Below are 11,479 nucleotides of genomic sequence, written 5' to 3'. Positions count from 1 at the left end.
TTTATTTTGGCAGGTACTTCGTGGGATTTTGGCAACCATACGGTTGCAGAAGTGGAAGCGTTGGTACTCAAGGAAGCAATTCAAGGTGTTATTCATATGCACATGGAGCGCATTACCTTTGAAAGTGATTCTCAAACTGTGGTACAAACTGTTAACAATAATTCCTTTGGTCACTCTGAATTTTGTGTGACTATTTCTAGTATTAAGCAACTTTTAGTTTTACATCTCGATTTTGTGGTAAAGTTTACTGAATGTCAAGCGAACTCGGTTGCTCACTTATTAGCAAGGGCGACCAATTCTTGGTCTAGGCGTATGTCTCTTTATTCTATTCCTCTTTTTATTAAATACCAATTATGTTATGAAATGTATGAGTTTAGTCCGGTAAAACAAACAATAGCTAATAAATGTTTCTACAAGCCAAATTTAACACGAGTCAAATTGATGGGTATTAAAATAGATAGAGTTAATTTAAATGAGTTTCAATATCAGAATGTTTAGGAAATAAGTAACTTTCTTCCACTAGCTTTTTATATTTTTATTTTTATATATTTATAATTATTAATAAAAAAATTATTTATTTTACTAAAATACATCACGTTTTTATTACGCATATTATAGTTAAAGACTCGTATTCATGCAGTTATACAAAAGTGTCAAAAATCCCGCCAAACCAATCCATTCATATTATTATCGTACAATTCAAAGTCACTAGATGTTACATCGTACCGTGTCTCTTCCGTCGTGTTTATTTTCCTCAATCAAAATGAACCTCACAAACAAACTAACATTTTCCCATATTTTCCAAAAATGTTCCAACCTCAAAGCTCTGAACCCTGGCAAACAAGCTCATGCACAGATGATAGTAACTGGTTTTGTTCCCACCGTTTTTGTTTCCAACTGTTTGCTTCAATTATACTGCAAATGTTCGAATATGAATTACGCGTTTAACGTGTTCGACAGAATGCCTCAACGGGATGTGATTTCTTGGAACACTATGATATTTGGTTATGCTGGAGTTGGAAACATGGGGTTTGTGGAGTTTTTGTTTGATTCGATGCCGGAGAGAGATGTTGTTTCATGGAATTCTTTGTTGTCGTGTTATTTGCAAAACGGGATTCATCGAAAGTCGGTTGAGGTTTTTGTCAAGATGAGATCGTTGAAAGTTTCGCATGATTATGCTACTTTTGCGGTTGTTTTGAAAGCGTGTACTGGTATTGAGGATTATTGTTTAGGACTTCAGATTCATTGTATTGCGATTCAGATGGGTTTCGAGAGTGATGTCGTGACAGGTACTGCTCTGGTGGATTTGTATTCAACATGTAAGAAACTTGATTATGCTTTTAAGGTTTTTGATGCGATGCCAGAGAGGAATTCGGTGTGTTGGAGTGCTGTAATTGCAGGGTATGTTCGAAATGATCGGTTTATTGAGGGATTGAAATTGTATACGGATATGTTGAAGGAAGGTATAGGGGTGAGTCAATCAACCTTTGCTAGTGCATTTAGGGCGTGTGCCGGATTATCTGCGTTTGAATTCGGCACGCAGTTGCATGCTTATGCTCTGAAGACTAATTTCGGATACGATAGTATAGTAGGAACTGCTACGTTAGATATGTATGCTAAATGTGACAGAATGTTTGATGCTCAAAAACTATTTAACGCATTCCCCAACCCTACCCGGCAATCTCATAATGCCATTATTGTTGGATATGCACGACAAGATCAAGGTCTTGAAGCATTAAAGGTTTTTCGTTCTTTGCAGAAGTCTTATCTTGGCTTCGACGAGATTAGTTTGTCTGGTGCTTTGACGGCATGTTCAGCGATCAAAGGCCATTTGGAGGGGATTCAACTACATGGATTAGCGGTCAAATGTGGTTTGGAGTTTAATATCTGTGTTGCAAATACCATTTTAGACATGTATGCAAAATGTGGAGCATTGATGGAAGCTTGTTTGATATTTGATGATATGGAAAGAAAGGATGCTGTGTCTTGGAATGCTATCATTGCCGCTCACGAGCAAAATGAACGAGTTGAAGAAACGCTTTCACTCTTTGTTTCAATGTTGCGGTCAACGATGGAACCAGATGATTTTACTTTTGGAAGCGTTGTAAAGGCATGTGCCGGTCAGAAAGCATTGAATTATGGTATGGAAATCCATGGACGAGTTATTAAGTCCGGAATGGGATTAGATTGGTTTGTTGGAAGTGCCGTGATTGATATGTATTGCAAGTGTGGAATGCTAGTGGAAGCAGAAAAGATTCACGAAAGATTGGAAGAGCAAACAACTGTTTCTTGGAATTCAATCATTTCGGGATTCTCGTCGCAAAAGCAAGGTGAAAATGCTTTGAGGTATTTCTCTCATATGCTACAAGTCGGTGTAATACCTGACAATTTCACATATGCTACGGTTCTCGATATTTGCGCTAATTTGGCTACCGTCGAACTTGGAAAACAGATTCATGGACAAATTCTAAAGCTACAGTTGCATTCTGATGTGTATATAGCTAGTACTATTGTAGACATGTATTCAAAATGTGGAAATATGCAGGATTCAAGAGTAATGTTTGAGAAGGCGCCTAAGCGGGACTACGTAACTTGGAGCGCCATGATTTGTGCATATGCATACCATGGACTTGGAGAAGATGCCATTAAATTATTTGAGGAGATGCAGCTTCAGAATGTGAAACCAAACCATACAATTTTCATTTCAGTCCTCAGAGCCTGTGCGCATATGGGTTTTGTAGATAAAGGCCTACATTACTTCCGGAAAATGCGAAGTGACTACGGTTTAGATCCCCAGATGGAGCATTATTCATGTATGGTAGATCTACTAGGTAGGTCAGGCCAAGTAAATGAAGCTCTGAAGCTTATTGAAAGCATGCCTTTTGAAGCTGATGATGTAATATGGAGAACTTTACTCGGTATTTGCAAGTTGCAAGGGAATGTCGAAGTTGCAGAAAAAGCAGCCGATTCTTTATTGCAGTTGGACCCTCAAGATTCTTCTGCTTACGTTCTTTTGTCAAATGTATATGCTATTGCAGGAATTTGGGGTGAGGTTGCGAAAATAAGAAGTTTGATGAAGAATTATAAGTTAAAGAAGGAGCCTGGATGTAGCTGGATTGAGGTAAGAGACGAGGTGCATGCGTTTCTTGTCGGGGACAAGGCACATCCAAGATCTGAGGAGATATATGAGCAAACTCATTTGCTTGTGGATGAGATGAAGTGGGATGGATATGTTCCTGATATTGATAATTTCCTGCTAGATGAGGAAATGGAAGATGAAGATCATTATGAGGAACACAAAATCGCTGCTGTGTAGAGTGAGATAATGTAGAAAAGAATTCAGGCGCCGCCTTCAATGGTATAATGACAATTTCTAAAGCAGAAGTCTGTGAAGAACCGAGCAATTTGAAAAGATATATGGAAGCCGAATTGCGGCCGGATATGGTGGTCATTTAGGGCGTGCCAACGAGTTTGAACGGTATATCCAGCAGATTGGTTTACAGCAATGAGCTTGTGCTTGAAGGTGGTGCGGAGGAGAGAGAAACCACGCTTGTGCAGTGCGGCTCTTGAGTGTTTTTGAGGTTCTGTTGCAGTGTTTAGCCTCGGTATAGTATCTTCCTTTTGCCAGTCTCGGCATCTGGCCCACTGTGGTTTCACTGGGATGGCGCTGTGGTTTATGCAGGTCATGAATTTCTGTATGTGGCTTTTCGATTTGCCTTTTGTATTGTTTACAGTTTTGCCTTGCCTAAGCTGTTGGGCGGATGCACACGGCTCTGCGTGACTTGCAGCAGTTTCGGTTTTGTAAGTTTGGTACTTTTGGTCCCTGCTGGCATGTGGTGTGTCTGGTGTTTAACCCCGACATTATACCGAAAATTTAGTTACATCTAATAACAGAAACTCATCCGCCTGCAAATGGAATAAAAAGTGAAGATTTTGTTGTCAGTAATTTTCCTCTATATACATATCTTTAGTGCATGTGCATGCTTAGATAGGCAGTGAATTTAGTGAAATCACGGTGTCGCTGTGATTTTGTTGAAGTTCTTAAGCGGAGATTTTCATAAAATTATGTTGTCACACTATGATTCTACTAAACTCTTTGTCAATCCAAACATGCACTTAGAATCTACTATGAATCTGTGATATGTATATACACTCAAAAATTCATCCTTTCCTTACCAAGAAAGTTATTGTTATCAGTTCTTTTATTAGCTATTGCTGAAGAGTGTATAATTCATTCTGATTTTGCTCTTGTTATCATTCTAAGCCTATCAACCATGTTCTTGTATATAAACAACATCTCTAATATTGAGAGTAATTTTCAAAATATATGTTAGAAGAATTGCTTGCTAATATTGGTTAAATCGATTTAACTTTGTATCTATGTGGGTTCAAAGATTTTTTAATTACTTGTGTTCCCTATTTTTTAAATATTGCAATTTTTCAAAATGTTATTGTAATTGTGAATATTTTGTTATTATTGTGAAATGAAAAGATGTGTAATTGTTATGTTACTACTTTTTTTTTAAAACTTTTAAGTTAATCAATAATGTTTATAATGTTTATAGTGCAGAATCTAAAATATTTATTATTGTTATGAAAACAAACTTATCAATGATAAATATTATATTATTTTAAATTTTCAACAAGAATGTATTCAAAAAAAATATTATTAAATTATAAAATAAACAATCTTATACATTAGTATATATTATTAATATAAATTAAAATATAAAATATATTTTTTAAAAGTATATATCCGCACCCATAAAACTTATTTTAATAGATAATTATTCGTGTTCATACTCTTATCTATTTTTGCGAACTTTTACCCTATGAGTATTATTTTTCCTGGTATACATGCAATTTACTAATGCACCGTTATTGTGGCATTTGTGGCATTCTCCTACACAATATCACACATTTTCACTTGTATTATGATTTATGGATCCCATATTGAGTATTCTCTTGACCATCCGTTATCTTAGAGCTGAGTTATCCCAACTACTAAAAGGGAAAAATATCACACCAGGGATACATGATCACAAAAAAAACAGTATATGCCACAAGGGGAACAAAATTTGATTACTACACAATGCTTTTCATTAAAACCTACAATGTCAATGGCTTTTCATTCTATCCCACAAATAGTCTCTCTTGCCTTATCCAAAATATAAAGCAAAAACTGCTGATGCCAATCAACTCATAGACTGTCATCAGCATTCATTTCAAGTCCTTGGAAATACAGAAAGGTCGCAACTGAAATCACGACAACAAGCAATGATATTAATAAGGGCTTTAAAGAAAGAACTCCTGCATCTATTCTTCTCACAGTCCCAACATCTGATGTAGATTCAGACTTTATTTCATCGTCGTTCGCAGATGAAGTTTTGAATGGCTTGTTATCCTGGAAAAGAAAAATAGGAACAACAATTAGAACTTTGCTTTGTTCATATTTCTCTGCTGTTATTTCATTTATCTATCAGAAATTGCAGAAAGTATTCTATAATTTCAGGGTATGTTTATTCCAATAAAAATGTGCACCTTTTCTAGAAGAGAGTACATGAAGACACTTCACATATTGAGGAGTGGTTTAAAGAATTGAAATAAAGCATAATTAACATAAAATCGAATAGTATCGAGGCTAATAATGATTAAACCTTTTAAAGAAATGATAAAATGTTATTATAATTACTCTTTCGGTATGTAACTAGATCTAAATACATTTCAGAGGCAGGTGTTTCATTGTGGATCAGAATTCTCCCGTGATTCAAATTTCAGCACTAGTTTTTTTAAGTTAACAAGTTATATATACAAAGTTTTCCACCTCCGTTTAGTGGTGACCAATCTCTGTCGGTGAACCTTCTTCAAACATAAGTCAGGGATGGAACCTAGATTATTGGGATAATTTTAATTGGGCCTTAGAAGAGACCAACCCATAATGCAATCGGCCCAAGAGAAATGAAAGATATCAGAGGATAAGTTGGGCGGGCGTGACGTGGCGGATCATGAGATCGCCCAACTGGAACCAGTCTTTTTACAACATGTATAATTCTAAGAGAGTTGGGTTAAAATAGCATACATCTTTAAGCCAACTAATATCGTATGTAAACTACTTAGGAGATTCTTGCATATCAGAAACGTATACAAATCGAAAACATTTTGATAAAGTCTAAAGTGCCAACCTCATGCTCAGAAGACAAAGTCGCATTAACTTCTTGAGAAGGTTCCTTATATGCCTGCTTCAGCTTCACTACCAAAATTTTGTTCTCGTTTGCTAAGGAGGATAACTGCAAATAAAGGACAACAATTTCAACTAACCAAGACATATAAGCTAGTAACATTAGTCAAGAAGACAAGACATAAATGTTTAAAACAAACAGGAAGCCTGATACATCCCATCATTAGCCAAGCATAGTACTGCTAAATTTTTATCCTATGAATATTCAATCAAATTGATCTTTAGTATACTTCAATTAAAAATAAAATGTAAAAAACTTCATGCATCCTACAATAGTTAAACTCAAAAGGCTGAAAATGAAAAAATCAAAGAGCTTGGTCTTTACCTTCTTATTAAGATGCTCTCTCTCCAATGCTAGTTGTGTCACCAAACTTTTGAAAACTTTGGTTCGCTTTCCAATATCCTTTGCAGTTGCCCTTTTCGCTTCCTCCGCTTGGCGCAGCGATCCCTCCAAGTATTCCAATCGATTCCTCAAGAAACTTATTTCCTCATTTAAATCAGCATTAGATTCAGATAATATGATACACTTCTCCTCTGCACTGTCAGCTAAGCTCTCAGCTTTAGAAACCTTTGACTTTAGATCTTTTATCACATGTTTCATATCTTCGATTGTGTAATACAGCATCTTTTGCTTTTCTTGACTAGCTTCAGCAGACGCTACTGCATTTTGCAGCTTTAAATCATACTCCTTTAGCTGCCTCTCAAGTAACTCTACTCGCTCGGATGTGATACCACCATCTCTTAAAAGAGTCAGCTCCTTGCTGAGCTCTTCGTTAGTTTCCGTCAATATTTTGCACTGAACTTCTGCTGCATTAGCCCGGTTTTCTGCAATCGATGCATTTTCTTTCAGTTCAATGATAAGGTTATCCATGTCTCTAATTTGAGAACATGTAATATTATACTGTTGTTGATATTCATCGGCAGAGGCTTTCACATTCACTAACTGGGATTCAGTTTCTTGTAGCTGCTTCTCAAGTGAACACACCTTGTCACTTAAATAGACAACTTCAAAATCTCCAGTTGTCTTGTTTTCGACTATCTTAGCGTCCCTACTTTTCAATTGTTGTATAGAATTTTCCAGCTTAGCTGTAAGCTCGGATTCATTTTTTCTTAAACCGATCAAATTGAACTGAGAAAGCTTGAGTTTAGCCAACAATTCATTTGAAATTCCCTTTAGGATCTCACGGGCGTTGTCTGCTTCAGACCATCTTTCCCAAACTTCAATTGCTTCTTCCTCTGTTTGAATTAGCTCGTCTTCTAAAGAAGCGATCCTTTGTTTTAGTTTTTCTTCAATTTTCTTCGAGTCGTTGAAATTCTTCTCGAGATCTATTTCATTTGCCAGAGATTTCTCAAGCATCCTCAAAGTTGTTTGAATGTTCATCGTGTTGTTTACATCCAAATCTCGATTATCCTCTTGGACATTTCCACGCTCTTCAACATTACCTGTCGTCATTGAAAATCCCGCCGATAAAAAAGGACAACAAATATTTATTAGAAAGAGAAAATTGAACATACACCGGCAGTGTAAAATTATTTAAACTGATGAGCAGCCACAACACAACTCTCCAACACAACAAAGAATTACATAGCTGCTTTTATTTAAAAACCGTCGAACATGATGTGGCAAATTGAAGAGTAGCTATTCGATGTCAGTGAAAAATAACTTTAAACTCACAAATCACAATGCATATTCAGATAAGAATACTATCGTTAGTCAAACATTAATCAAGAAGCAGCCATTTTGAGCCAGTCAGTTCAATGTTCTTCGTTTTTTAAATCAAAGAGTAATTACATTAGTGCACAATGGGCATTTCCAATTTCCCATTGTATAAACATTACACACACAATATGTTGGTTATGAAATAAAAAAATTGATTATGTAAAAATGATTCCGGCTAAAAGTGAGTTGAAGGTAAAGTGATTTATGTTTGGATAAATTCTTACAAAAGTTAGTTGAATAGTATATTTCAATGTAAAAATCACGTTTAGACTCAGAAGTTACAAATCTTAGCTTCCAGCATAATCAATTTTGGAAAGAAAAATCAATTCTACTTGAGAACAACCAAACATGTCATAATCAGTTCTACACATCCAGAATCAATTCTAAGTGTTCCAACCGCGAATCCAAACATACAAATCGAAATTGAAGTGGACCCCACAAATAAATAAATAAAACAATCAAATCGAAAAACAAGATCATGACCAGATAAAAAACAACCAAAGCAATAAATGCGCAAACAAAAACAATAACTGCATGAATAAATTCCAATCATTAAGATCCTCAACTTACCATTCTCTTCCTTCTTATCCGAAGCGAAAAACCTTTGAAAACTAACAGATTGCTTCTTAATCTCATAAAACTGCTCCTCAGACATCTCCAAACCTTGTTCCGATTCAACCAACCTATCTTGCCAATCCTCAAAAGACGAAACTCTCTCTTTAGCATCAGAAATCCCAGCATAAAGAGTATCCAAAAACAAACCCAAATCTCTAACCTCAGAATCCAACACCCCACATAACAAATCAAATTCAAAACCCTTTAAAACACAATCCATATCCATGTTTTCTTCATCCATACTAACTAAACCCTCAAATTCAGCTTCCAAAGTTTCCAAATTCATCATGAAAATACTCAAGTTTGAAACTTTCTCAGAGAAACATGCTACACTCATTTCCAAATCACCAATAACATCTACATTAGGTGGTGAAACACCTCCAACATTAACATCAACATCACCACTATTATCTTCAGCACTTTGATTTTCCATTGTTCTAATCTTAAAAATTAAAACTTCAGCTATAGTTGTTCAAGAACCTGAAGGAAACTCAAAAAATCAAAATGAAAAAAAAAAATGAAAAAAAATTGCAAAATTGAATTGAAGAAAGAATCAAAATTAGGGAAATTGAAGGGAATGGAATCATACCAATTGAAAATTGAGGAATTTGAAGATGGGAAATTGGGTTGATTTTCGGATCCGTTGGATTGATGATTCTTCAGACAACGGAAACCGTTGTGACCTAACTGAAAATTGATTCAGAGAACAAGAACACTTGCATTCACTGTAAAACGCAGCGTTTTGGGTGCAAAGTGGTGTTTCTTTTGCTTTTTGACACGTGTCCAGATTTCTGAAATTTATATTTGTTTTTGCTTGTGCAGATCTAAGTTTCTGAAATTTATGTTTGTTTAGATCTATGGAGACATCAGAATTTTCATATTGTGATGATTTAAAACATTTTAAAAGTTTTTAAATTAATGTTTGATTTATAATTAAAAATTTAATTAAATTTATTCAACTTTCTTATATAAATCTCATAAAATAAAAGAGAGAAGGGAGGACTAAGCGAAAACCCACAAAGAGAAAGAGAAAAGCTAAGAGAATCTATAGTTAGCCATGTCTAACTTGTTCTTAACAAGATCACTTCTCATAATCATACTCATAATCATAGGAGGAGAGTTCCACCAAATGAAAGCATATAGGGATAAATTAATATTAGCAAACACATCAGCACAATAATTTCCTTATAGATGCGAGTAATGACAAAATTCACTAGCAAGAATGATTTTCATGAGCCCAGCATAAAGAGAGTTGTGTGCATCAAGGAAAGTGGCAAAATAACCAATACAATCACAAGAAGCTGATCTGGAAATACCACCACAGAAGGATGGACCAAGGGAAGAACTACATGTGTTACATTTGATCCAATGAGGATTAGGTGGGCACCATATCACTCTCTTGTTTCTAGGAGCCTTTGGAGGACGAGTTCTAACTTTGAAGGCCTTGGGAACAGTGAAGTCTTGAATGAAAGGACTAGTTGTGAGGTTGGTCGCATTGTCTGTCAAGGACACTAATCCAACAATGTTAGTAATTGCAGTGCTGATCGAATTTGTTTTATTTTGAAATCTCAAAACATTCCTACTTTGCCATACAGTTTTGAGAGTGGCAATAACAACAACACATATAACAAGAGAACATTGGGGGCTCCAACTTCTATTGGAAACCTTGAGGGTGGAGGTAAAGGATGAGAAGTCAATAGATTGATTTATGGTGTTTTGCAACCAATTCCACAGCCTGTAGAGAAAGGACAATAAAGAGATGGAGGTCAATTTCAATCGAATTTTTGTAAAAGCTACACATAGAAGGAATGTGATAACCCCCATTAAAGCCAAATTGGTATTTGTATGCATTTTGTAGTGAAAGATTCTCCAAATGAGAGTTGAATTGGAGGGAGGTATAGTTGGATTCCAAATAGAGTTTGGTTCACTCTTTTGTGGGGTTGTGGAAATCGGGTAGGAGAGTTGAGGGAAAAATATGGTATCTAATTTGAGAGTTTCCTCTAACCACTCTGATTCGGAGAAAGATTGCTCATTGGTCCGAAGAATTGAGCATCTCCCATCATAATTTGAGGTTAGCTTCTTCATTGAGATGAATCAAGGATCTGAGCCCAAACCCCCTGAGAAAATATGATAGCAGATAGTTTTCCAAGAGACTCTTACTAGTTTCTTGTTATGTAAGTTACTAGACCAAGCAAAGTTTCTAAAGATTCTCTTAAGATTTGTTAACCAAGAGATGGACCAAGTGTGAATGGTGATGGAGTAAATAAGCATGCTCTAAAAAATCATTTCTAATGAGATGGACTTTACTTGCAAAGGAGAGAAAATGGCTTTCCAAGTGGTCAGTTTGATTTTGATTTTGTCTATGATAGGTTCAAAATGAATTATTCTAGGTTTTCCTTTGAAAATGGGAACTCTTAAGTAGAGGAAAGACAAGGATCCAATGTTGAAACCAATTGAAGCAGCAATATGAGTCAATCTAGAATGTGAAATTGGCCCTCCATATATAATGGGCTTATGAAGATTGATGGCTTTCCCTAAGGTTTTTGCATGTCTCTCAAAAAAAATGGTGAGTACTTGGATGTTAGAAAGGGAACCATGCAAAATAACATCATATCATCTACATTAAGAGAATGAGAAGGAATATGATTATGCTTGGTGTCCTTGATGAGTTCCAACTGGTTGTCTTTCACTAGATGAGTAAGATCTCTACGCAGCACCTCTTCTTTTAGACAAAAAAGAATAGGTGAAAGAGGACCATCTTGTCTGACTCCCCTAGAAAAAGAAAAGAAATCCTCAATTTTCCATTAATAGAGGTAGAAAGCTTAGCTGAGTTCAATATTTTAAGGATTCATTTTCAAATTTTAGAACAAAAACCAAATTTGCTAAGAACTTAAAGCAGGAAGTTC

General features: G+C 35.6%; 3 protein-coding genes across 3 annotated transcripts; 1 reads left to right on the top strand and 2 right to left on the bottom strand.

Annotated features, from left to right (window-relative positions):
* Positions 1-623: 623 nt before the first annotated feature.
* Positions 624-4,273, top strand: LOC131611272 (pentatricopeptide repeat-containing protein At3g02330, mitochondrial-like). The gene has a single exon (XM_058883341.1). It carries the CDS (start codon positions 713-715, stop codon positions 3,314-3,316), a length of 2,604 nt encoding a protein of 867 aa, XP_058739324.1. The 5' UTR covers positions 624-712; the 3' UTR covers positions 3,317-4,273.
* A 785-nt stretch (positions 4,274-5,058) lies between these two features.
* Positions 5,059-9,418, bottom strand: LOC131608926 (WPP domain-interacting tail-anchored protein 1-like). The gene is made up of 5 exons (XM_058880518.1): positions 9,163-9,418; positions 8,529-9,053; positions 6,564-7,681; positions 6,183-6,287; positions 5,059-5,404 (listed from the first exon to the last, which is right to left on the bottom strand). Exons 2-5 carry the CDS (start codon positions 9,004-9,006, stop codon positions 5,201-5,203), a joined length of 1,905 nt encoding a protein of 634 aa, XP_058736501.1. The 5' UTR covers positions 9,007-9,053; positions 9,163-9,418; the 3' UTR covers positions 5,059-5,200.
* A 340-nt stretch (positions 9,419-9,758) lies between these two features.
* On the bottom strand, positions 9,759-10,658 carry LOC131613253 (uncharacterized). The gene has a single exon (XM_058884940.1). The coding sequence runs from the start codon at positions 10,656-10,658 to the stop codon at positions 9,759-9,761; it is 900 nt and encodes a 299-aa protein (XP_058740923.1).
* Positions 10,659-11,479: the final 821 nt, after the last annotated feature.

Source organism: Vicia villosa, linkage group LG6 (assembly GCF_029867415.1).
Source record: "Vicia villosa cultivar HV-30 ecotype Madison, WI linkage group LG6, Vvil1.0, whole genome shotgun sequence".
In the NCBI taxonomy this organism is placed as follows: Eukaryota; Viridiplantae; Streptophyta; class Magnoliopsida; order Fabales; family Fabaceae; genus Vicia; species Vicia villosa.
The sequence above is the reverse complement of the archived record's forward strand: the minus strand, read 5'-3'. Positions and strand labels throughout refer to the sequence as shown.

Coding starts and splice junctions, on each gene's coding strand:
- LOC131611272 (XM_058883341.1), top strand. CDS start 713: ATGTTACATCGTACCGTGTCTCTTCCGTCGTGTTTATTTTCCTCAATC.
- LOC131608926 (XM_058880518.1), bottom strand. CDS start 9,006: ATGGAAAATCAAAGTGCTGAAGATAATAGTGGTGATGTTGATGTTAAT. Junction 6,288..6,563: donor GAGAGCATCTTAATAAGAAG/GTAAAGACCAAG, acceptor CTTTATTTGCAG/TTATCCTCCTTAGCAAACGA. Junction 5,405..6,182: donor CTTTGTCTTCTGAGCATGAG/GTTGGCACTTTA, acceptor TTTCTTTTCCAG/GATAACAAGCCATTCAAAAC.
- LOC131613253 (XM_058884940.1), bottom strand. CDS start 10,658: ATGAAGAAGCTAACCTCAAATTATGATGGGAGATGCTCAATTCTTCGG.